At 40.2% G+C, this 26,931-nt stretch overlaps 1 protein-coding gene across 4 annotated transcripts in view; it reads right to left on the bottom strand.

The window, feature by feature from the left end:
- SESTD1 (SEC14 and spectrin domain containing 1) overlaps positions 1-26,931 on the bottom strand; it is a 147,862-nt gene that overhangs the window by 22,243 nt on the left and 98,688 nt on the right. For all 4 annotated transcript variants that reach the window (XM_042243665.2, XM_015093334.4, XM_042243667.2 and 1 more), the window contains 2 exons: positions 8,205-8,327; positions 18-212 (listed from right to left, as the gene is read on the bottom strand). In XM_042243665.2, coding sequence (XP_042099599.1) covers positions 18-212; positions 8,205-8,327 — 318 coding nt within the window. The remainder of the gene's footprint in view (positions 1-17; positions 213-8,204; positions 8,328-26,931) is intronic.

Below are 26,931 nucleotides of genomic sequence, written 5' to 3'. Positions count from 1 at the left end.
TCAGAGTAGTCACTTACATCTTGGGCAACACCATGAAATTCAAGAGCTGCTTGTAGCAGATTCTGCCTAAATTCCAGCTGACTGGCCTGTCGATAACAAACATCACTAAGTTGTTGCTGGAGCGACTTCAGTTCCACAAGATCTTCCTCGTCCCCAGCATTTAAGAGTGCTGCGATTTGCTGATTAAGTTCCACATAAACTGCAAACCATTCCTGTAATAGAGACGTTGCAAAGTGAATTAAGGATCAAATCGGCTCCTGAAGAATACACTGCATTCTACAGTATCTCCAGATATGCTAAGTAACATATATGAGTTTTTTTAAATCAAAATAATTTGAGGACAAAAAGTCCCAGCATTCAAACGCTTTCACTGAGATCCCTGGAATAACTCCTGCCAACAGCAAAATCTATTTCCTCACGGCTGGCCTCTACATGTTTCCCTCTCTCTCCTGCTCTCTGTGAAACCCATCATGCTCAGAGAGAGCAGTGAGCCCTGCTGGTCTGCTGACTGCTGCTGCTGTGTCCACAGGTGACTGGCCACAAGCCTGGAGGTGAGGGAGATGGCTGCCTCACTCCTGACTCCTATTTCCAAACCATTTCTTCCATCTTCTCAAAACCCACATCTCCTGCAAAGTGCATGTTGTCGGACTCCATTCTGCCAGCCTTTCCTGCTGCGTGCCCTCATCTCAGTCGGCAGACTTCTCAGCCTTCCTGTCAGCGTCAGCCTTCTTCCTGACTTTCACCATGCAGACAACCGACCAACACTGCACTCTTAGTTCCCTGACGCCCTCCCTCACTTCTACCTATCCTGCCCTCAGCTACGCCTCAGCTACCTACTCCAGCAGACACAAAATCTGTTATTAATATCATGTACTACGTACAGCCCCCTCTCTGACCACCAGTTACTGACTCTCCCATTCACACCCTTTAGTACGCCGGCTCCTGCAGCCCCATGCGGCTCACCCATCCACTGACCTCAGCATGTTCTCAGCTTATGAGACTAGCACTCAAGAGCCTCCTGTCCTCACTTCTGCACTGTGTCAGGGGCTATAACCACTCCCAGGGCACAGCCTATGCTCATGCCATACTCTGCTTCCTCCATCAGATTCACCTGTCAGCAATGAAGGCCACATGCAGGAAAACCTTTGGATAAAATTCAGCATCCATTCATGACAGAGTTTCCAGAAACTCTACTCAACACTCTATAATGGTCTGCATGGGAAAATAAACTTAAAAAGAGTAGATATATGTATATGTATAACTGATTCAATTTGTTGTACAGCAGAAACTAACACATTGTAAATCAAGTACAATAAAAATATTTTTAAAGACCTACTTTTGAAACAAGCCAAAAAAACCCCCACAAAAAACCCTCAACAAATTACTAGCAAGCCAAATCCAATACTTTAAGCAGATCGTACACTGTTGTCAAGTGGCATTTATCCCAGGGGTGCAAGGATTTTTCAGTATCCACAAATCAATCAGTACGATTCATCACATCAACAAATTAAAAAATAAAAACTGTATGATCACCTCAATTGATGCAGAAAATTCTTTTGACCAAAGTTCAATATCCATTTATGATTAAAAAAAACAAAACAAAACTCTAGGAACTAGGCATAGAGGGGATAAACCTCAACATAATAAAGACCACAAAGGAAAAACCCAGAGCTAACATCATATTCAATGGTGAAAAGCTGAAAGCACTTCCTCTAAGATCAAGAACAAGACAAGGATGCTCATTCTCACTGCTCTTATTCAGCAAAGTTTTGGAAGTCCTAGCCATAGCAATCAGAGAAGAAAAAAAAAAAAAATAAAAGAATCCAGATTGGAAAAGAAGTAGTAAAAGTGTCACATTTTGCAGATGACATGATACTTTACACACAATATCCTAAAGACACCACCAGAAAACCACTAGAGCTCATCACCAAATTTGGTAAAGTTGAAAGATATGAAACTGTTTGCACTTGGGTATAGATCAAGGCTGAAGATACTAATTTGCAAAGTATTAGCCAACAGATGTTATTTAAAGGCATGGGACTAGATGAAATTATCCAAACACAAAGAGCATTAGTTCAGAAGAAAAGAGCCTTTGGAAAGCTGAACCCTGGGTCACTCCTAAATTCAGAGGGCAATGAGAGGAAAGAGATTGAGCAGAAGAGGCCAAAAAGGAGCTGTGTGTTTCAGGAAAGAAGTAGAAAAGGAGGGAGAAGTGGTCACCTTTACTAAAATTTACTGAGAGGTCCAATAGGATAAGGACTGAAATTCTGAGAGAGTGGGAAGGACATAAATCCTGATCAGAGTTAGTTAAAAAAAGAATGGGAATTGAGAAGATAAAGTATGGCCAAAGGGAAGGTTTTTTAAATGTTAATTTATATTAATTTATATATTATTTATTATATTAATTTATATTAAAATGCACATATCTTGAGCATATATTTTGTTTTCAATGTAAAATACAGTATTTGTACACTGACAGAAATACTCCAGCTGATAACAGAGAAGATCATTGCAAAAGCAAAGCCTTGCACAAGCAACACAGTCTGTAGACTGTAGTGGAGTGGTTCAGATATAGTTCCTTCATTATTTTGCAGGGAGGGCAAAGCAACAAAGATCTATCAATAAATAAATCAATAATGCCAAGGTCGAGAAAACCTGTTTCATATGGCTGTCGCTTGTATCTGTGGGGGACTGGTGCAGGGGTTCCAAAATCTACGGATGCTTAAGCCTCATTCTTGGCTCTCCATATCTGAGAATGTGGCACCCGTGGATACAGAGAAATAACTATATATATCCATATATATAAACACAAATATAAATAAATATATACACACACATAAATATATGTAAATATATATCACATATATACTTTATTCAAAATGCTCCTTCCTAGGAAATAAGGGAACATAAAATTCCTGCAACCTTAGATGAACAGGCTACATTCAGTTCAGTTATGGTCGTTCTCTGGTCTACCTCTCAAAAACATTTAACTGCATAGAAAATGGTTATTTCATAGCCCTTCCACCCCCAAACAAATATATACATGAAACAAAAACAAACCACCACCAAGATATGGGATTTGGAATAAGACAGTAGGTAAGAATCGATCTTGGGGGTTCAAATACTAGAAGAGAGGTAATCATCAGGATGAAAAGCTAAAATTAGGTTTAAGATTGGAATGAAATACTTTAAAATTATTTTAAATCGTTATTATCATATACTCATTTCCTACACTTCAATATTTTTCAGTTGTGCTTACCTAGTATTCAAAAAATCAAGAAAACCCGTTATTGACAGTCCTTGATAAAGAACTACATATTCAGTTCAGTCGCTCAGTCGTGTCCGACTCTTTGCGACGCTATGTTGCACCACCAAGGCCTCACTGTCGTCCATCACCAACTCCCGGAGTTCACCCAAACTCATGTCCATTGAGTCAGTGATGCCATCCAGCCATCTCATCCTCTGTTGTCCCCTTCTCCTCCTGCCCCCAATCCCTCCCACCATCAGAGTCTTTTTCAATGAGTCAACTCTTCGCATGACATGGCCAAAGTATCGGAGTTTCAGCTTTAGCATCATTCCTTCCAATGAACACGCAGGAGTGATCTCCTTTAAAATGGACTGGCTGGATCAAGGACTCTCAAGAGTCTTCTCCAACACCACAGTTCAAAAGCATCAATTCTTCAGTGCTCAGCTTTCTTCACAGTCCAACTCTCACATCCATACATGAACACAGGAAAAACCATAGCCTTGACTAGATGGATCTTTTCAGCAAAGTAATGTCTCTGCTTTTGAATATACTATCTAGGTTGGTCATAACTTTCCTTCCAAGGAGTAAGAGTCTTTTAATTTCATGGCTGCAATCACCATCTGCAGTGATTTTGGAGCCCTAAAAAATAAAGTCTGACACTTTTCCCACTGTTTCCCCACCTATTTCCCATGAAGTGATGGGACCAGATAACATGTTCTTAGTTTTCTGAATGCTGAGCTTTAAGCCAACTTTTTCACTCTCCTCTTTCACTTTCATCAAAAGCCTTCTTAGTTCCTCTTCACTTTCTGCCATAAGGGTGGTGTCATCTGCATATCTGAGGTTATTGATATTTCTCCCATCAATCTTGATTCCAGCTTGTGTTTCTTCCAGTCCGGCATTTCTCATGACGTACTCTACACAGAAGTTAAATAAGCAGGGTGACAATATACAGCCTTGACGTACTCCTTTTCCTATTTGGAACCAGTCTGTTGTTCCATGTCCAATACTAACTGTTGCTTTCTGACCTGCATACAGGTTTCTCAAGAGGAAGGTCAGGTGATCCGGTATTCTCATCTCTTTCAGAATTTTCCATAGTTTCTTGTGATCCACACAGTCAAAGGCTTTGGCATAGTCAATAAAGCAGAAGATGTTTTTCTGGAACTCTCTTGCTTTTCCCATGATCCAGCGGATGTTGGCAATTTGACCTCTGGTTCCTCTGCCTTTTCCAAAACCAGCTTGAACATCTGGAAGTTCACGGTTCACATACTGTTGAAGCCTGGTTTGGAGAATTTTGAGCATTACTTTGCTAGCGTGTGAGATGAGTGCAATTGTGTGGTAGTTTGAGAATTCTTTGGCCTTGCCTTTCTTTGAGATTGGAATGAAAACTGACCTTATCCAGTCCTGTGGCCACTGCTGACTTTTCCAAATTTGCTGGCATATTGAGTGCAGCACTTTCACAGCATCATCTTTCAGGATTTGAAATAACTCAACTGGAATTCCATCACCTCCACTAGCTTTGTTCGTAGTGATGCTTTCTAAGGCCCACCTGACTTCACATTCCAGATGTCTGGCTCTAGGTTAGTGATCAGATCACACCATCGTGATTATCTTGGTCGTGAAGATCTTTTTTGTACAATTCTTCTCTGTATTGTTGCCACCTCTTCTTAATATCTTCTGCTTCTGTTAGGTCCAGACCATTTCTGTCCTTTATCGAGCCCATCTTTGCATGAAATGTTCTCTTGGTATCTCTAATTTTCTTGAAGAGATCTCTAGTCTTTCCCATTCTGTTGTTTGCCTCTATTTCTTTGCACTGATCGCTGAGGAAGGCTTTCTTATCTCTTCTTGCTATTCTCTGGAACTCTGCATTCAGACGCTTCTCTCTCTCCTTTTCTCCTTTGCTTTTTACTTCTCTTCTTTTCACAGCTATTTGTAAGGCCTCCCCAGACAGCCATTTTGCTTTTTTGCATTTCTTTTCCTTGTGGATGGTCTTGATCTCTGTCTCCTGTACAATGTCACAAACCTCTGTCCATAGTTTATCAGGCACTCTGTCTATCAGATCTAGGCCCTTAAATCTATTTCTCACTTTTACTGTATAACCATAGGAATTTGATTCAGGTCATACCTGAATGGTTTAGTGGTTTTCCCTACTTTCTTCAATTTAAGTCTGGATTTGGCAATAAGGAGTTCATGATCTGAGCCACAGTCAGCTCCCAGTCTTGCTTTTGCTGACTGTATAGAGTGCCTCCATCTTTGGCAGCAAAGAATATAATCAATCTGATTTCAGTGTTCACCATCTGGTGATGTCCATGTGTAGAGTCTTCTCTTGTGTTGTTGGAAGAGGGTGTTTGCTATGACCAGTGCGTTCTCTTGGCAAAACTCTATTAGCCTTTGCCCTCCTTCATTCTGTACTCCAAGGCCAAATTTGCCTGTTACTCCAGGTGTTTCTTGACTTCCTACTTTTGCATTCCAGTCCCCTATAATGAAAAGGACATCTTTTTTGGGTGTTAGTTCTAAAGGTCTTGTAGGTCTTCATAAAACCGTTCAACTTCAGGTTCTTCAGTGTTACTGGTTGGGGCATAGACTTGGATTACTGTTATATTGAATGGTTTGCCTTGGAGATGAATAGAGATCATTCTGTTATTTTTGAGATTGCATCTAAGTACTGCATTTTGGACTCTTGTTGACCATGATGGCTACTCCATGTCTTCTAAGGGATTCCTGCCCACAGTAGTAGATATAATGGTCATCTGAGTGTAACTCACCCATTCCAGTCCATTTTAGTCGCTGATCCTAGAATGTTGATGTTCACTCTTGCCATCTTCCTGTTTGACCACTTTCAATTTGCCTTGATTCATGGACCTAACATTCCAGGTTCATATGAATATTGCTCTTTACAACATCGGACCTTGCTTCTATCACCAGTCACATCCACAGCTGGGTATTGTTTTTTCTTTGGCTCCATCCCTTCATTCTTTCTGGAGTTATGTCTCCACTGATCACCCGTAGCAATATTGGGCACCTACTGACCTGGGGAGTTCATCTTTCAGTGTCCTAACTTTTTGCCTTTTCATACTGTTCACGGCGTTCTCAAGGTAAAAATACTGAAGTGGTTTGCCATTCCCTTCTCCACTGGACCACCTTCTGTCATATTAGTAGGATTTTACTACTAATATTAGTAGTTATTTAACATTTGCTACTAATAAGATTGAACTACATATTAGCAGGATTTTGATTTTCCATATATTAGTACTGAAAATTCTTATTGATTTGGGATTGTTTTAGTTTATTTCTGAATTATGTTTTTATAAAGAATCTAAAATTTAGTATTTAACAGATTGCTTGAACCCAAACTGGCATATTAAAAGTTTCTCCAATTTTTACCCATATTAAGCAATCAATATACTAGAAATCTGTCAGTTTCAGAAGACCTGAACAATTCCAATATAAGCTTTAATGTGCTGACTTTTATTTACCAAGAGAAAAGAAAATTTTTAATATTAGAACGTCTTAAACGTCATAAGCTAATGTGTGCATCTTGCATCAACCAACCTGTTCTCAAGGTGACAATGCAGCGCCACCTATTGGTTAAAACACTGCAATTCAAGTTTTGCTCTTTATCTAAGGATTTTTTTTCCTTAGTATTTTCGATCTCTGGTTGGTTGACTCCTCAGAAGCATGTGGAACCTGTGAATACGGAAGGGCCCACAGTATATATATTGTCTTTGCAATGTTCCTAATTAGTACATGAAAGCGACGTAAAAACAAAATTCTATAATTGAAAAATCTAAATATTTGCAGATGAAACCACCCTTATGGCAGAAAGTGAAGAAGAACTAAAGTGAAAGTGAAAGACAAGAGTGAAAAAGTTGGCTTAAAGCTCAACATTCAGAAAACTAAGATCTTCACATCTGGTCCCATCACTTCATGGCATATAGATGGGGAAGCGGTGGAAACTTGGCTGACTTTATTTTTTTGGGCTCCAACATCATTGCAGACGGTGACTGCAGCCATGAAATTAAAAGATGCTTACTCCTTGGAAGGAAAGTTATGACCAACCTAGACAGCATATTCAAAAGCAGAGACACTTTGCCAACAAAGGTCCGTCTAGTCAAGGTTATGGTTTTTCCAGTAGTCATGTATGGATGTGAGATTTGGACTGTAAAGAAATCTGAGCACCAAAGAATTGATGCTTTTGAACTGTGGTGTTGAAGAAGACTCTTGAGAGTCCCTTGGACTGCAAGGAGATCCAACCAGTCCATCCTAGAGGAGATCAGTCCTGGGTGTTCAATGGAAGGACTGATGTTGAAGCTGAAACTCCAATACTTTGGCTACCTGATGCAAAGAGCTGACTCATTTGCAAAGACCCTGATGCTGGGAAAGATTGAGGACAGGAGGAGAAGGGGACGACAGAGGATGAGGTGGTTGGATGGCATCACTGACTCAATGGACATGAGTTTGGGTAAACTGCAGGAGTTGGTGATGGACAGGGAGGCCCAGTGTGCTGCGGTTCATGGGGTCGCAAACAGTTGGACACGACTGTGCAACTGAATTGAATGGAACTATTTTATGCATTTCATAGGTTCCAACATGATTTTTTTCCTTTTATGCTGAAGAAAAAATGTTCCATGATTTGTATTTAACTTACAGCTCCTATTCCTGAGATAATACTTTTAAAATTGAAGACTACAGATGAAGGTTCTATTTATGTTCTATCCCTCTTTCTTCTGTTACTGTAGTTTTTACAATTTCACATGAACTATGTTTCTAAACTGAAAACCAAAACCAAACATCTAATGAATATGAACACAGTGGTCAAGTGCTATCAATGTACTTGATAACCATACTGTACTTTATGACCATAAACCAGAGTATATAGCAACCTGTCACTCAGGACCACACAGGCTATAAATCATCATTGACGACAACGCTGTAACTTGCAGAGGAAAGAGCATCTCACACTGTGCTGGCTCTCGATCTCTTCATGCTTCTGCTGTAGGGCTTGGGAAGCCCGGATGGAGTCTCCAATTCCCCACTGGGCTCTCAGCTGCTCTGATCCAGGCCCTTCAAGCCAATTCACAACCTATGAATGGAAGTTGAGATGAAATTTTAAAATGACCAAAAACTTTTCAAGCTTTCATTCTAACTGGCTTACCCCTCCCAAAGTCTCTCAAGTGATTTTAATTCAAATTCTTTACACTGTTTTATTGAAAATTGTATTTTATTGCATATAGTAAATGTTCCGTTTGGAACTATAAAGCTATAACGGGACAACTTTCCCAAACTTAAGTTTGATAAAATGTACACTAGAGCATCTTAGGCTTTCAGCTACCTGATTATCTGCCAGGTTAAAAAAATCTGGGATGCTCCCATAAGATAGGATTAAAAACTAACTTATGATGGTAAGAAAATCAGAGAACCACAGGATTTAAAATTGGAAGGGCCATCAATAATGACATTTGTGAAATTTTGAGATTAAGTGACTTGTTCAAGGTACTAGAACTCATTATTTAGTAACTAGGAGTCACATGTCTTCTTGACTCATCATCTAGTTCTTTCCCAAGTACTAAAAAAACAGAATGAATTAACTGATAGAAAGTAAAATATTTTTCTCACTTTGAAAATTGAAAACAGTAGAATTATACTACTGCAATACACTCTAGGGGTCTGAAAGACCATCTAAAGTCCCATGGGCACCAAGTCTACTCAGAAAGATGTAGGGAGGGGACCACAGTTTGCCAAAAGAGCAGCGTTGGGTGTTTCTCTTTTGCTAAGTCCTTGAAACAGTCTATCAGTTCAGGAGATGAGCTCCATATGGGATAGATATGGGAGACACTCTATTAAAACCTCACACCACACAAGTGTCATGCCCATTGTAAAAGTCACTGAGATCAAAGATGTGCAAAGTTATGCCTTCCATCAAGCTATTAACAGATCTTCCAATCCAGATCCAGAATAATTTTTATTACAAGCAATGTTGCTGACATAACACAACTGACACTGTAATTTTCATCAAGTTTTCAAGAGAACAGAGGTAGACAGTTAAGATCAAAATCTCATGCAGAAGAAGAAGATCAAATTTGCATGCAGAAGAAAACTGGGTTTTGCTTACTCTACCCACAAACATATATACTCTAAAACTACATAGACACAGTGAAGTAATTCTAACAGGAAAAAATAGTACCCAGCTCTACCAAGCTAAATTATTATTTAGTAAGCTAAATTCAAAACAGAAATTCAACAACAGATATATGGTTATGTCCTAAATCTTAACTTAGCATAGCTCCCCAGAAATGAATAAGGATATCTCTGCAAAGAGTCAAACATGCTTAAGAGCTGAGCAGGCATACAGACACGCACGCACATACAGCCAAGTAATACTAGAGACTCAGTGGGACAGGCTTATCTTAGCACAGGCCTATAGTGCATTCCATAGCTACTACCAGGTTAATATGGATTTATTTTAAAATCTAAGAATTTATGTAGTTTTAATAATTATATAAAAGCACCACATCATACCTGCCTCCTGAGAAACCTGTATGCAGGTCAAGAAGCAATAGTCAGAGCAGACATGGAACAACGGACTGGTTCAAAATTGGGAAAGGAGTAACGTCAAGGCTGTATATTGTCACCCTACTTATTTAACTTATATGCAGAGTACATCATGTGAAATGCCAAGCTAGATGAAGCTCAAGTTGTAATCAAGACCAGTAACCTCAGATATGCAGATGACACCACCCTTGCGGCAGAACATGAAGAGGAACTAAAGCGACCCTTGATGAAGGTGAAAGAGGAGAGTGAAGAAGCTGGCTTACAACTCAACATTCACCAAACAAAGATCATGGCATCCGGTCCCATCACTTCATGGGAAAGAGAGAAAAATGGAAAACAGTGACAGATTTTATTTTCTTGGGACTCCAAAATCACTGAGGATGGTGACTGAAGCCATGAAATTAAAAGACACTTGCTCCTTGCAAGAAAAGCTGTGGCAAATCTAGACAGGGTATTAAAAGGCAGAGACATCACTTTGCCCAATAGGTCCATGCAGTTAAAGCTATGCTTTTTCCAGTAGTCAGATGCATATGTGAGAGTTGGACCATAAAGAAGGCTGAGTGCTGAAGAAGTGACGCTTCTGAACTGTGGTCCTAGAGAAGACTCTTGAGAGTCCCCTGGACAGCATGGAGATCAAACCAGTCAATCCTAAAGGAAGTCAGTCCTGAATATTCATTGGAAGGACTGATGCTGAAGCTCCAATACTCTGACCACCTGATGTGAAGAGCTGATTCATTGGAAAAGCCCCTGACACTGGGAAAGACTGAAGGCAGGAGAAGAGGATGAGATGGTTGGATGGCATCACCGACTCAATGGACATGAGTTTAAGCAAACTCCAGGATATAGTGAAGGACAGGGAAGCCTGGCGTGCTGCAGTCCATGGGATCGCAAAGAGTCAGACACAACTGAGCGACTGAACAATAACGACAACCTCAACCTGACGACTAGTCATGTGTACTTCCTGTCATTAATTTTTCACATGCATTCATTTTCATGTGTTACTCCAGATTTAAGTGCTGTAGTTGATTCTCACAGAACACAAGTAATTTCTCTCTTGGGTTTTTCACTTTCATGTGGCTACAGTTGTTATAATTTTCAGTGTCTCTAAACCTCTTTCTTAAGGAGGCCAACCTCCTTGCCTGCCTCACCCTCTTGCTCTCTCATTTGTCCAACCAAACCATCCAATCAACCAACAAACAGTAAGAGCTAAGCAGGTAATGTCCTACATCAAATAACTATTACACCTGTTTTCACAGCTCCAGTTCTCTGTTGAGCGTCTAAGTAATTTAAACATGAATATTATACAGCAGTTATACAACAGAATTTTTCTCCAATCCTCTACTGTTTTCTTAGAAAATGTTTTCAATGACATCCTGGGTCCAATGATCTTATAATGTTAATGGCTAATATATATTATAAAATTATTCTCTAAAACACTTCTGTATGAAACATTCAAGTCATGAAAGTTTTAATTGAAAACAAACCTTCACAACATATATATACTATTGCTTTAATTTGTTTATAATTTTTATTTTCTGAGATTCTTAGTGCAATTTATTGAGAAACATCTACACAGGAGCTCTGGGAGAAATAGTATCTAACAACCAAAATATTTTTTGCCATTTCGAAAAAACTCTTGCAATGGGGTTCTTGCCCTCAGTCTACTTCAACTTTAATGGAAGAGATGAGATGGGTAAATAGTCAAGCAAAATAATGTAGCAATGATTACATTTAATTTGAAATCATTTATGTTTATTACAAAACTGGGTTAGAGATGGTAACTAAGAAAAAAACTAGTGAAGAGCATAAAAATGTTGGTAAGTTCCTAGGTGTATGATACTAAGTTGACTAAAATTACGGTAAAGTTTTCTGGAAACAAAGGAGATGTGATTTACTTTTTGATTTTATATTTTTTTAAGCATAGATCGGTTTAAAAAAAAAAAAAAGAGTGAGACTTACTGTTTGTTAACAACCAGAGGGGAAAAGCAAAACAACATACTAAATAAAAATCTTTTCATGTGGACTGAATACTTATCTTTGTTGAAATCTCTCTCCCAGTGTGGTTCTGAGTAGCATTCGGGATGCAATGTGGCTAGCTGGCATGTCTTACGATGTCATATGATGCCATGGAGAGTGGGCCCTTGCCTATGCGTCACCATTCCCTCCTTTAACCGAGCCCACCCTGTACATTCAGTGCTCTAGGGTGCCACACTCTCTCACTGCTGCTGCTGCTGCTAAGTCACTTCAGTCGTGTCCGACTCTGTGCAAACCCACAGACTCCGCCATCCCTGGGATTCTCCAGGCAAGAACACTGGAGTGGGTTGCCATTTCCTTCTCCAATGCATGAAAGTGAAAAGTGAAAGTGAAGTCACTCAGTCGTGTCCGACTCTTTGCGATCCCATGGACTGCAGCCCACCAGGCTCCTCCGTCCATGGGATTTTCCAGGCAAGAGTACTGGAGCAGGGAGCCATCGCCTTCTCCGATGCTCTGTCACTAGTCTTGCTTTAATATGGGCTGTCCTGCTGCCTGAAATCTTTGAGCCCCTTCTCTTCCTGACCTCTTTTTCATCTTTCAAGATTCATCTCATGCTGATGATTTTGGTCTTACATTTTCTACTGAACGGTTTATTTTTCTTTTGATCTATTTTTTTTTAATGAGTTGTTTTTCATTTCCAAGGGCCTGGATGCTTCTGATTTGTCTGAACTTGCACTGTTAATTTCTGGATGTCAAACAAATCCAAATAAAAACAACATTCTTGTGATTACTCTTGTCATTTCTTTTGAATTTTGAAACTTCCTACATAATAAGAATATTTTAAAAGCATTATTATAAATTACACATTTTAAAGTTATAATTTGGAGCAATATTCTCAAGCCAAAATCCCTCAGAGTCATTTTTTTGCTCCTTTTTTTCCTCTTACATCCTGCGTATCTGATACCCTTAGAATCCTGTTGTTTTGACTTTCAAAATAAAACTGCATCTAAGCCTGCTTCAGGCCTTACCGATATCCCTGTGGTAACCTCCCAGCCAGGCTTTCTGTTTCTGGTTTTGAACTCTACATAGCTGACTACTGCTTTTAAAATACTTCCACCAAGTTCAAAACAGAAACCTCCTCAGGTGTGTTTCTAAATATTAGAATAAATAAATTGTGAATGCCATTCTTTCGGGATTTATCTTTTGGTGCCTATCCCCTTTTTTGTCCTAGTATCTTAAATATTAATATATTCATAGCTTCCACCTTTTCTACAAGGTTTTAGTACCAGAGAGCAAAAACTCAAAAACAAAAGAGGTTTAAGTATTATTTTTGACTCACTGGAATAACTCACTGCCATGATTTTCTTTGTTAAATTCATGCTTTCAGAGTCCTAAATTCATCTGCAAACCCCTGGCAGCAGATGCTCTTTAGAATACAATGTTCCTCAACATCTCCACTTTCTCTGCTTCAGTCTTTTGTATGAGCTGGTTTTGAAGGGGCAGGGAACTAGGTTCCTGTTTGTGTCCACCAGCCTATGCAAAGTATCACTCTTTCATGAGAGACAGATAAGCAGTTTGGCCTGGAGAAAGCACTGAACATGACTCTGAAATCTGAAGTCTGGCTCTGCCCCTAAGAGGTAAAAGACTCTGGTCCATCACATTTAAGATGTGTCAATGCTACCTACTGTACAGGACTGTTGTCCCGATTACAATCGTTATACATAAGATACTTGAGCACAGAGGATGTTATGAATAGTGTTAGTCTCTTTGCTTTTCTCACTTGTTCTGAAGGAAGAAGTTCCTTCTGTTTATCACTCTTCATAAACACTGTCTCACATCTACATTTTCACAATAAAATCCATGTATTTCTTAAGCAAATCCCTGAACTGTTTTATTCTATGCTTTTATTTTTTTTCCCATTTATTTAGGTCTTCTTTATTTTTTCGTTGTTTTTTTTTTTTTGTTTTTGTTTTTTTACTTTACAATACTGTATTGGTTTTGCCATACACTGACATGAATTCACCACAGGTGTACATGAGTTCCCAACCCTGAACCCCGCCTCCCACCACCCTCCCCATATCATCTCTCTGGGTCATCTCAGTGCACCAGCCCCAAGCATCCTGTATCAAACCTAGACTAGACTAGCGATTCGTTTCTTACATGATAGTACACATGTTTCAATGCCAATCTCCCAAATCATCCAACCCTCTCCCTCTCCCACAGAGTCCAAAAGTCTGTGCTTTACATCTGTGTCTCTTTTGCTGTCTCGCATACAGGGTTATCATTTATTCTATACTTTTAAAAACTGGAAAGAAGAAGAGAAAGTTTTGGGCTTCCTTGGTGGTTCAGTGGTTAAAAATCTGCCTTGCAATGCAAGGGACACCAGTCCGATCTCTGGTCCGGGAAGACCTCACATGCCGCAAAGCAACTAAGCCTGAGCGCCACAACTACTAACTCCACACTCTAGAGCCTATGAGCTCACATGCTCCGACTGCTGAAGCATCTGCACCCAGACCTTGCCTGCAACAAGAGAAGCCACTGCAATGAGCAGCTCGCACACGGCAAGCTCCCTGCAACTAGAGGAAGACCGACTGCAGCAATGAAGACTCTCCATAACACCCTCCCCCTAAATAAATAAACCAAAAAAAAAAAGAGTAAGTTTGAAGTAAGAGCATTTAAGTAAGTTTTAAGTAAGTGCATGTAAGCACTTTGAAATAAGTTTCCATTTGCTTGAGGGGACTCATCTGTTTCTCATTTATTACGATGTATTATGAATATAAAAGTTATATAATAGCATTTATGTATTTTAAACAAGTGATCAATTATTTCACTGAAAATATCTAAATTCTAAAAATAAGGATGGAATGAAAATAACTCAAAAATTTTAACTAACGTTAAAATGTACATTATTTTTAAAAACCTAAGACAATATTATTTAAACATTTAAACTTTAAAACTCTAGAAAACATGTAAACTCTAGAAACAAAACAAGCAGGTTACAATAAATCATGATAACGGGGGAAAAACAACTCATCAGCAGAGACTTTCAAAGGGCCATAAATTTAAAAATAAACTTTAAGTAGAGCAAAAACATCTCTTTGGCATGCACACACACACAAACTCAGTTACACAGTCACAGGTACATGTAGTTTTAATGTATGCTGGAAGTAATTTCCCTTAGAATGCACCATCAGTAACAAGCACACCATAAATGTTTGACTATTTCTAATAAAAATGATGCAAACGGAGGTTGATGTCCCAGTACACAAGTGTATTTAAATGCATTAATGATGGTGGTTTCCCAAAATGGGTTTATAAAACATAATTTCAATCAGGACCTACGGCTCAGTTGATATGAATATTAAAGCAAACACAGTTTCATGTACAATCCTTATCAATGTGACTTCTCAAATGGTTACGTTTATATGCAAAGTATAACCTTGGAGATGTGCTCTTAAAATCCACCGTGATAAGTGTCTGAAGAGGCCAAACATGCATGTGACTATTTAACATTTATTCCCAACCAGGCTGACTTCCAAAAACCACATGAGAGAATTTCTAGACGTATGCGAGGTCAAACCAGGCAGAAGAGCTTATCAAGCAAATGTGAAGCATCAGTTCAGTTCAGTTCAGTTGCTCAGTCGTGTCTGACTCTTTGCGACCCCATGAATCGCAGCACGCCAGGCCTCCCTGTCCATTACCATCTCCCGAAGTTCACTCAGACTCACGCCCATCGAGTCTGTGATGCCATCCAGCCATCTCATCCTCGGTCGTCCCCTTCTCCTCCTGCCCCCAATCCCTCCCAGCATCAGAGTCTTTTCCAATGAGTCAACTCTTTGCATGAGGTGGCCAAAGTACTGGAGTTTCAGCTTTAGCATCATTCCTTCCAAAGAAATCCCAGGGCTGATCTCCTTCAGAATGGACTGGTTGAATCTCCTTGCAGTCCAAGGGACTCTCAAGAGTCTTCTCCAACACCACAGTTCAAAAGCATCAATTCTTTGGTGCTCAGCCTTCTTTACAGTCCAACTCTCATATCCATACATGACCACAGGAAAAACCATAGCCTTGACTAGATGGACCTTAGTCGGCAAAGTAATGTCTCTGCTTTTGAATATGCTATCTAGGTTGGTCATAACTTTTCTTCGAAGGAGTAGGAGTCTTTTAATTTCATGGCTGCAATCACCATCTGCAGTGATTTTGGAGCCCTAAAAAATAAAGTCTGACACTGTTTCCACTGTTTCCCCATCTATTTCCCATGAAGTGATGGGACCAGATGCCATGATCTTCGTTTTCTGAATGTTGAGATTTAAGCCAACTTTGTCACTCTCCTCTTTCACTTTCATCAAGAGGCTTCTTAGTTCCTCTTCACTTTCTGCCATAAGGGTGCTGTCATCTGCATATCTGAGGTTACTGATAGTTCTCCCGGCAATCTTGATTCCAGCTTGTGTTTCTTCCAGACCAGCGTTTCCCATGATGTACTCTGCATAGAAGTTAAATAAGCAGGGTGACAATATACAGCCTTGACGTACTCCTTTTCCTATTTGGAACCAGTCTGTTGTTCCATGTCCAGTTCTAACTGTTGCTTCCTGACCTGCATATAGATTTCTCAAGAGGCAGGTCAGGTGGTCTGGTATTCCCATCTCTTTCAGAATTTTCCATAGTTTATTGTGATCCACACAGTCAAAGGCTTTGGCATAGTCAAGAAAGCAGAAATAGATGTTTTTCTGGAACTCTCTTGGTTTTTCCATGATCCAGTGGATGTTGGCAATTTGATCTCTGGTTCCTCTGCCTTTTCTAAAACCAGCTTAAACATCAGGAAGTCCATGGTTCACGTATTGCTGAAGCCTGGCTTGGAGAATTTTGAGCATTACTTTACTAGCATGTAAGATGAGTGCAATTGTGCGGTAGTTTGAGCATTCTTTGGCATTGCCTTTCTTTGGGATTGGAATGAAAACTGACCTTTTCCAGTCCTGTGGCCACTGCTGAGTTTCCCAAATTTGCTGGCATATTGAGTGCAGCACTTTCACAGCATCATCTTTCAAGATTTGAAACAGCTCAACTGGAATTCCATCACCTCCACTAGCTTTGTTCGTAGTGATGCTTTCTAAGGCCCACTTGACTTCACTTTCCAAGATGTCTGGCTCTAGATTAGTGATCACATCATCATGATTATCGGGGTCATGAAGATCTGTTTTGTACAGTTCTTCCATGTATTCTTGCCACCTCTTCTTAATATCTTCTGCTTCTGTTAGGTCCATACCATTTCTGTCCTTTATCGAGCCCATCTTTGACGCTGATGGTCAGGAACGGCGGTGGTAAGGAGATACCCCTCGTCCAAGGTAGGGAGCAGTGGCTGTGCTTTGCTGGAGCAGCCGTTAAGAGATACCCCCACGTCCAAGGTAAGAGAAACCCAAGTAAGATGGTAGGTGTCGCAAGAGGGCATCAGAGGGCAGACACACTGAAACCATACTCACAGAAAACTAGTCAATCTAATCACACTAGGACCACAGTCTTGTCTAACCCAATGAAACCAAGCCATGCCTGCGGAGCAACACAAGACGGGCAGGTCATGGTGGAGAGGTTTGACAGAGCGTGGTCCACTGGAGAAGGGAATGGCAAGCCACTTCAGTATTCTTGCCTTGAGAACCCCATGAACAGTATGAAAAGGAAAAATGATAGGATACCAAAAGAGGAACTCCCCAGCTCAGTAGGTGCCCAATATGCTACTGGAGATCAGTGGAAAAATAACTCCAGAAAGAATGAAGGGATGGAGCCAAAGCAAAAACAATACCCAGGTGTGGATGTGACTGGTGATAGAAGCAAGATCCAATGCTGTAAAGATCAATATTGCATAGGAACCTGGAATGTCAGGTCCATGAATCAAGGCAAATTGGAAGTGGTCAAACAAGAGATGGCAAGGGTGAACGTCAACATTCTAGGAATCAGCGAACTAAAATGGACTAGAATGGGTGAATTTAACTCAGATGACCATTATATCTACTACTGTGGGCAGGAATCCCTCAGATGAAATGGAGTAGCCATCATGGTCAACAAAAGAGTCCAAAATGCAGTACTTGGATGCAATCTCAAAAACGACAGAATGATCTCTGTTCATCTCCAAGGCACACCATTCAATATCACGGTAATCCAAGTCTATGCCCCGACCAGTAACGCTGAAGAAGCTGAAGTTGAACGGTTTTATGAAGACCTACAAGACCTTTTAGAACTAACACCCAAAAAAAGATGTCCTTTTCATTATAGCGGACTGGAATGTAAAAGTAGGAAGTCAAGAAACACCTGGAGTAACAGGCAAATTTGGTCTTGGAATGCAGAATGAAGCAGGACAAAGACTAATAGAGTTTTGCCAAGAAAATGCATTGGTCATAGCAAACACCCTCTTCCAACAACACAAGAGAAGACTCTACACATGGACACCACCAGATGGTCAACACTGAAATCAGATTGATTATATTCTATGCAGCCAAAGATGGAGAAGCTCTATACTGTCAACAAAAACAAGACCAGGAGCTGACTGTGGCTCAGATCATGAACTCCTTATTGCCAAATCCAGACTTAAATTGAAGAAAGTAGGGAAAACTGCTAGACCATTCAGGTATGACCTAAATCAAATCCCTTATGATTATACAGTGTAAGTGAGAAATAGATTTAAGGGACTAGATCTGATAGATAGAGTGCCTGATGAACTATGGAATGAGGTTCATGACATTGTACAGGAGACAGGGATCAAGACCATCCCTATGGAAAAGAAATGCAAAAAAGCAAAATGGCTGTCTGGGGAGGCCTTACAAATAGTTGTGAAGAGAAGAGAGGAGAAAAGGAAAGATATAAGCATCTGAATGCAGAGTTCCAAAGAATATCCAGAAGAGATAAGAAAGCCTTCTTCAGCGATCAATGCAAAGAAATAGAGGAAAACAACAGAATGGCAAAGACTAGAGATCTCTTCAAGAAAATCAGAGATACCAAGGGAACATTTCATGCCAAGATGGGCTCGATAAAAGGACAGAAATGGTGTGAAGCATCCGGCCAGAAGAAAGAATGCGGAGAACTGGGATCACAGCCTCCAGCTGCATACTTATGCACCTGAGAGTGTATCTGATTTGCATCTATGATTCCTTTCTACAAAGGAAGAAAATCACACGGATGATTCTAGAAATATTTGCAATGCTAGTCAAAATTGCTGCCGTAATCAACAGTCAGAATAACAATAGCTTATTTCAGTGATGTGGTATCACCTCCTATCCAGAAGCATGTGAAATCTCATTTTAAAATGCAGTGGCAGCAACATAGAGTACTTCTGCATTCCACATGAAGTCTAACGCTACCAATCTGAACTGTGGAGAATAAGTGACGGATAACTGCAATGGATACTACTTATCATATAGTTCATCTATTAGAGCTGCTGGTTTCTTTTCATTATGTTCTGTTTTCAGTGATAAGTCACTAAAAAAAGAAATCAGGAAAACGTCAACTTTCATTAATTCTACATAAGCAGAGGTAGTCAACTCTATGATTATTTTTACATAAACAACAAATTTCATCTCCCCCAAATTGGCAAGGTTAAAGATGATAGTTTATTCTGTGTGTGCTGACATGATATGTTACTAAATAGCTAAACTTAACTAATCATTTTGGCAAGAAAAATAGATCTTTCCCTAAAATGTGACCTGTGAAAAACAAAGTGTAGAAAACATCACATGATGGATATTAATTTTCTAATTTACCTGTAATGCTCATAAAGAAAATGGAATTGAAATGAGGTTGTTTTTAACAACAATCTCATTGCCATCATCACCATTATTTTAAGAATCCTCATCTCTTTTCTCTAGTTTCTTTACTCTTTATCCATTTGAGCTGGTCCATCAAAGATGCACTAACACCTTTGCTCCTGATCCCACAGAGCAAAGCGCAAATGCTGGAGGAATCCTATCACCCACATTCTCTGGTGCCTGCATATTAACAGCCAGCCATGTATTCACAGGAACAGGCCAGAAAGTTTCCACCATAAAGTTAAGGCCAACACTACTTAAAAACACATCTATACAACCATGGTAATTTCACTCTTACAATCTCCAAAAAAAAAATTCTGAATCATTTCCACTCCATTTAAACCTCTAATCATCTTTAACCACTGTCCTTTCCAACCCTGCCCTGCCTCCAAACCTCTACCACAAAGCAGATCACAATTGTCTCTTACCTTACAAAACACACCTCATCACTCAGGAACTCAGTCATCTTCTTAATGCCTGACATACACAGAGGCAACTCTGAATTCATCCCACCCACTTCCCTCCTGTTAAAATGGAGTTCTCGCTCTTCCATTCTAAAGCTAATCCCTTCAGTTCTGCTTTGGAGTCCACTCACTTCCACCTTGTCACAAACTTGATAGTATTAATTATTCTTTTTCTCTTGCACATTCAACTCCTCGCTCCAAACAGAAACTTTCCTCCTCCAAACTAAGCCTCTTAGTTTTCCATATTACAAAAACAGACAAACAAACCAACCACACTTGATTCCCTCAAGCTCCCCACCGCCACCAATACGTTAAGGTCCTAAGCCCCAGTACTTCAGGATGTAACGAATATTCATTTGAAGGCAGGGTTCTTTAAAGAGGCAGTTAAATTAAAATGAGGTTATTAAAGTGGGCCCTAATCTGACTGGTGTTCTTAAAAGGAGACAAAGTTCAAACAGAGACAGGTATAGAGGGAAGAAGATGAGAGGAAATGGGAGAAGGCCAAGGATAGAGGCCTGGCACAGATCATCCCCTCGTGGTCCTCAGGTAGAATCAGCCCTGCCAACTTCCTGATCTTGCTTGGGCTTTTAGCCTCTAGAGCAAACAGAAAATAAATTTCTCAAGTCCGCTAGTCTGCAGTATTTCAGTACAGCACACCTAGCGAATTAACATACTCCCACTTCTAGTCACTGCTCTATTTCCCATCTTTCCTGCAGAGAGAACATTCTCAACAAGTTCTCTACACTCTACCACATTCCACTCACATCCCTGAGTTCACTCCGACGTGCTCCTGGCCCTGCCACTGCCGGCCCTGCCATCAGCAGCAACCTGGATCTTAGGGATTCTTAGTGGATGTGTTAAGTCTTCCTCTTATCCCACCTTTCAGCAGCATTTGAGAGGGCTCCTAGCTCCTTCCCTGACATGTTTTCTTCTTTGGACTTTCACGATATACAGCTCTTTATACTTTTCTTCTTCATCTCTGACCAATCCTTCACTGCCTTCTCTTCAGGAAAATGCTCCTCTGTCTTGTCATTAAATGCTGGAGTTTCTCAAAGCTCAGTTAAAAAGCCCTCCTCTCATCTACTCTCAGCTCCTTTCCTGGGCAACTCTCACCCCATGAATGTTTTAATTAAAATTCATACACAGATGACACACAAGCCCAGATTCCTCATTTCTGGACCTGTTTGGGACTACCTTTATATATCTTTTCTTAGATGTCTCAAAGTCTCCTGAAATGTCTCAGTTCAGTTCAGTTTCTCAGTCACGTGTCCGACTCTTTGCAACCCTATGAATTGCTGGGAGGCACACCAGGCCTCCCTGTCCATCACCAACTCCCGGAGTTCACCCAAACTCACGTCCATCAAGTCGGTGATGCCATCCAGCCATCTCATCCTCTGTCGTCCCCGTCTCCTCCTGCCCCCAATCCCTCCCAGCATCAGGGTCTTTTCCAATGAGTCAACTCTTCTCATGAGGTGGCCAAAGTACTGGAGTTTCAGCTTTAGCATCAGTCCTTCCAAAGAACACCCAGGGCTTATCTCCTTTAGGATGGACTGGCTGGATCTTCTTGCAGTCCAAGGGACTCTCAAGAGTCTTCTCCAACACCACAGTTCAAAAGCATCAATTCTTCGGCGCTCAGCCTTCTTCATGTCTAAAATCAAACTCATGATTTTCCACCCCTTTTCCCTCTGCACATAAACCCAAGCCCTGTCCAATGTTCCTTAACTAGAGAACACCACCATCCATTAAGTCTTACAAGTCAGAAATGCTTCATCTCTGATACTGTCTTCTTTCTCAACCTTCTTCCCTTCAGTGTCCTTGGGACTTGGCATGGTTGCAATTTTACAACTATTGCTATAATTAAGTAACCATGTTCCAGAAAGTGGGACCTTGTTTGTTTTTACTCACCATTACATTCCACTGGGCACAATGTCACACTACTATATAATAGACACTCATTTTCTTTTAATAGGTGAGAAAATGCTATTATTAATAAAAACTCATTATGTGCCAAGCACTGAACATTTATTAAATTAAATCTTCTTAATCTCTGTTAACAGCCCTATTAAGCAGGTATTATTATTACTGTTGCTATTTTCCTTAGTTTACTGAGGAGGAAGCTAGGGCGCTGAGAAGTACATGTCCTTCCCAAGATCAAACAACCTAGATGTGGTAGAAGGTAGACCCAGGTGACCAGGGCACTTTATACCGCTATGCTATTCCATCTTTATGGTTTTCAAAGCTACTCTCAAGCTACTGAGCTAAAGTTTACCTGAGTTTAATAAAAGCTATCTTTAATTTATGAATATGTCACATAGAAAAAGTTATATATAATTAACACATGCTTAGAAATCTTCAGTTTGTATGTAGTTATCATGAGATAAAGCCTAAATCGTTTTGCCTGGAATTCATGATCGTCCATGATCCAATCCCGTCCTTCCTCTCAAGCCTTCTTCCCTGTGATTCCCTAACGCTCTAGTCAGGGGTCAGCAAACTGCTGCCTGCAGGACAATTCTAGCCGGCCACTTCTTTTCACTTTTTAATAATCTACTTTTACTTTTTATTTATTTTTTATCTTGGCTGCACCTATGACATGCAGGATCTTAGATCTCCGACCAGGGATCAAACCGGTGCCCTGGGCACTAGAAGCACAGAGTCTTAACCACTGGACTGTCAAGCAAGTCCCCACTTGTTTTATAAATAAAGTTTTACTGGAGCACAGCCAAACACACTTGTTTACATAATGAATATGCATTATAACAGCAGTTAAACAGCCATAGCTGCAAGAAAACTGTATGAACCAAACAGCCTAAACATTTACTATTTGGCCCTTCACAGAACAAGTTTTCCAACAGGTGAACGAGAATTCTAGACTAGAATCTAATTCACTGGGAATAAATAAAATGGCTACCATTTGCTGAGTGCTGGGTTCTTTCAACAAAACCTTTCAAAAGAGGTCCTGTTATCCCTGTTTTATATGTGAAAGACAGAAGGAAGAGAAAGAAAGAGAGGAAGAGGAAAAAGAAAGAAGGAAGTGAAACAGGTTCAGGTCGTAAAAATGTGACCAGGATCACACAGCAAATACATGGAGGAACAGGGGTTCAGCTCAAGCTCACGAACCATGCTTCATGATTACGGGCCGATCACTTCCTGGGACCTACGGCTGCCTTTTTCTTCAGCAGATTCTGGGATTTAATGCTGTTATTATTTACTAATGCAATCCTTTCTCCTCCACAGGATGCCAATTCTCCTTTAAAACCTAAAATAGAGGTTACCCATTCTCGGGGATAAGCTCACGCACTGCCTTTTCCCACTAAGTCTTACCAGATCTCCTGCTACCAGAGGGATGATCCACCTATGAACACCCACAGCACTGCGGTCATTGCCTTGGGACACCCAACACTCTCTCCGCTCTTAAGCTTAGTATAGCAAAACCCAAATTCATGTCCTTCAGAAAAACCACAAGGCGTTTTATATAGTAAATATTTAACAAATACTTATCTAATGAATGAATCTATATTAAAAACACTGGGACACTTCTAATCTGGATTTGCAAAGTGAAAAATATAAGATTCACTTCTTAATAATTCAGCAGATGAAAATCCAAAATGTAGCCTAAATACAGAAATATCTTCCTAAGTACTGATTTTTAGTGTTTTTAGCCTACCTACAAAAATCAATTTTAAAAAGAAATAAAACTAAGTATTAAATATATTTCATGTTTTCTATCAGTACCATACAGTAACGAAATAATATTAGAGTTAACATATCACACGTCATCATTTCAGTAGGATAGAAAATCTCTTCATAACGTCCAAATTAACAACAACAAAAAAAGCAATGTTATTGGAAATTTAAAATAAATTCATAAAAACAAAAAAAAAAAAATAAATTCATGGTGAACAATAAAATGTTATTTATTACAAGACTACAAAGACCACAACAGAGGTTCCCAATAACTAGTTATTTTTGAAGCTCATTCTAATACAGTAAGCTGAGTGCTCAACATCATCACTGTAGAAATAATTTAAATGTCAATACTAATTGACCACATGGTCAATACTGAAATCAGACTGATGATATGCTTTGCAGCCAAAGATGGAGAAGCTCTATACAGTCAGCAAAAACAAGACCAGGAGCTGACAGTGCACAGATCATGAATTCCTTATTGCCAAATTCAGACTTAAATTGAAGAAACTAGGGAAAACCACTAGACCATTCAGTGGTCTAAACCAAACCCCGAAGTGACAGATAGATTCAAGGGATTAGATGTGATAGACAGAGTGCCTGAAGAACTATGGACGGAGGTTCATGACACTGTACAGGAGGGAGGGATCAAGACCATCCCCAAGGAAAAGAAATGCCAAAAGGGAAAATGGTTGTCTGAGGAGGCCTTACAAATAGCTGTGAACAGAAGCAAAGTGAAAGGCAAAGGAGAAAAGGAAAGACATACCCATTTGAATGCAGAGTTCCAAAGAATAACAAGGAAAAAGAAAGCCTTCCTCAGCAATCAATGCAAAGAAATAGAGGAAAACAATAGAATGGGAAAGTCTAGAGATCTCTTCAAGAAAATTAGAGACACCAAGGGAACATTTCATGCAAAGATGGGCTCATTAAAGGACAAAAATGGTATGGACCTAACAGAAACAGAAGATATTAAGAAGAGGTGGCACAAATACACCAAAGAAAATACACAAAAAAGATCTTCATGACCCAGATAATCACAATGGTGTGATCAGCAAGCCAGAGTCATCCTGGCTCCAGACATCCTGGAATGCGAAGTCAGTTAGGCCTTAGGAAGCATCACTATGAACAAAGCTAGTGGAGGTGATGGAGTTCCAGTTGAGCTGTTTCAAATCCTAAAAGATGATGTGGTGAAAAGTACTAAACTCAATATGCCAGCAAATTTGGAAAACTCAGCAGTGGCCACAGGACTGGAAAAGGTCAGTGTTCATTCCAATCCCAAAAAAAGGCAATGCCAAAGAATGCTCAAACTACTGCACAATTGCAGTCATGGGAAATAGATGGGGAAACAGTGGAAACAGTGTCAGACTTTATTTTTTGGGCTCCAGAATCACTGCAGATGGTGATTGCAGCCATGAAATTAAAAGACACTTACTCCTTGGAAGAAAAGTTATGACCAACTTAGCATATTCAAAAGCAGAGACATTACTTTGCCGACTAAGGTCCATCTAGTCAAGGCTATGGTTTTTCCTGTGGTCATGTATAGATGTGAGAGTTGGACTGTGAAGAAGGCTAAGCACCAAAGAATTGATGCTTTTGAACTATGGTGTTGGAGAAGACTCTTGAGAGTCCATTGGACTGCAAGGAGATTCAACCAGTCCATACTGAAGGAGATCAGCCCTGGGATTTCTTTGGAAGGAATGATGCTAAAGCTGAAACTCCAGTACTTTGGCCACCTCATGCGAAGAGTTGACTCGTTGGAAAAACTCTGATGCTGGGAGGGATTGGGGGCAGGAGGAGAAGGGGACGACTGAGGATGAGATGGCTGGATGGCATCATGGACTCGATAGACGTGAGTCTGAGTGAATTCCGGGAGATGGTGATGAACAGGGAGGCCTGGCGTGCTGCGATTCATGGGGTTGCAAAGAGTCGGACACGACTGAGCGACTGAACTGAACTGAACAAACGCTAGCAAAGTAATGCTCAAAATTCTCCAAGCCAGGCTTCAACAGTATGGAACCATGAAATTCCAGATGTTCAAGCTGGAATTGGAAAAGGAAGAGGAACCAGAGATCAAATTGTCAACATCTGTTGGGTCATCGAGAAAGCAAGAGAGTTCTAGAAAAACATCTACTTCTGGTTTATTGACTATGCCAAAACCTTTTACTTGCGTGGATCACAACAAACTATGGAAAATTCTTGAGATGGTAAAAGCAGACCATCTGAAATGCCTCTTGAGAAATCTGTATGCAGGTCAAAAAGCAACAGTTAGCACTGGACATGGAACAACAGACTAGTTCCAAATAGGGAAAAGAGTACGTCAAGGCTGTTTATCGTCACCCTGCTTATTTAACTTATACGCAGAGTACATGATGAGAAATGCTGGGCTGGAAGAAGCACAAGCTGGAATCAAGATTGATGGGAGAAATATCAATAACCTGAGATATGCAGATGACCCGACCCTTATGGCAGAAAGTGAAGAACTAAAGAGCCTCTTGATAAAAGTGAAAGAGGAGACTGAAAAAGTTGGCTTAAAATTCAACATTCGGAAAACTAAGATCCCATCTGGTCCTACCACTTCATGGGAAATAGATGGGGAAACAGTGGAAACAGTGACAGACTTCATTTTTTTTGGACTTTATTTTTTATTTTCTGGAACCCCCCATCACTGCAGATGGTGACTGCAGCTATGAAATTAAAAGACGCTTGCTGCTTGGAAGAAAAGCTATGACCAATATAGATAGCATATTAAAGAGCAGAGACATTACTTTGCCAACAAAGGTCCGTCTAGTCAAAGCTATGGTTTTTCCAGTAGTCATGTATGGACGTGAGTGCCGAAGAATTGATGCTTTTGAACTGTGGTGTTGGAGAAGACTCTTGAGAGTCCCTTGGACTGCAAGGAGATCCAACCAGTCCATCCTCAAGGAGATCAGTCCTGGGTGTTCATTGGAAGGACTGATGCTGAAGCTGAAACTCCAATACTTCCTGATGCGAAGAACTGACTCATTGGAATAGATCCTGATGCTAACTAAGAAAGATTGAAGGCAAGAGGAGAAGGGGACGACGGAAGATGAGATGGCTGGTTGGACATGAGTTTGAGTGAACGGGAGTTGGCGATGGACAGGGAGGCCTGCAGTGCTGCAGTCCATGGGGTCGCAAAGAGTTAGACACAGTGACTAATTCAGTTCAGTGACTGAACTGAATTAAACTGAACTAATTGTAAAAATAG

This window comes from Ovis aries, chromosome 2, assembly GCF_016772045.2.
Source record: "Ovis aries strain OAR_USU_Benz2616 breed Rambouillet chromosome 2, ARS-UI_Ramb_v3.0, whole genome shotgun sequence".
Taxonomy (NCBI): Eukaryota; Metazoa; Chordata; class Mammalia; order Artiodactyla; family Bovidae; genus Ovis; species Ovis aries.
This window is presented reverse-complemented; position numbering and strand designations above follow the sequence as displayed.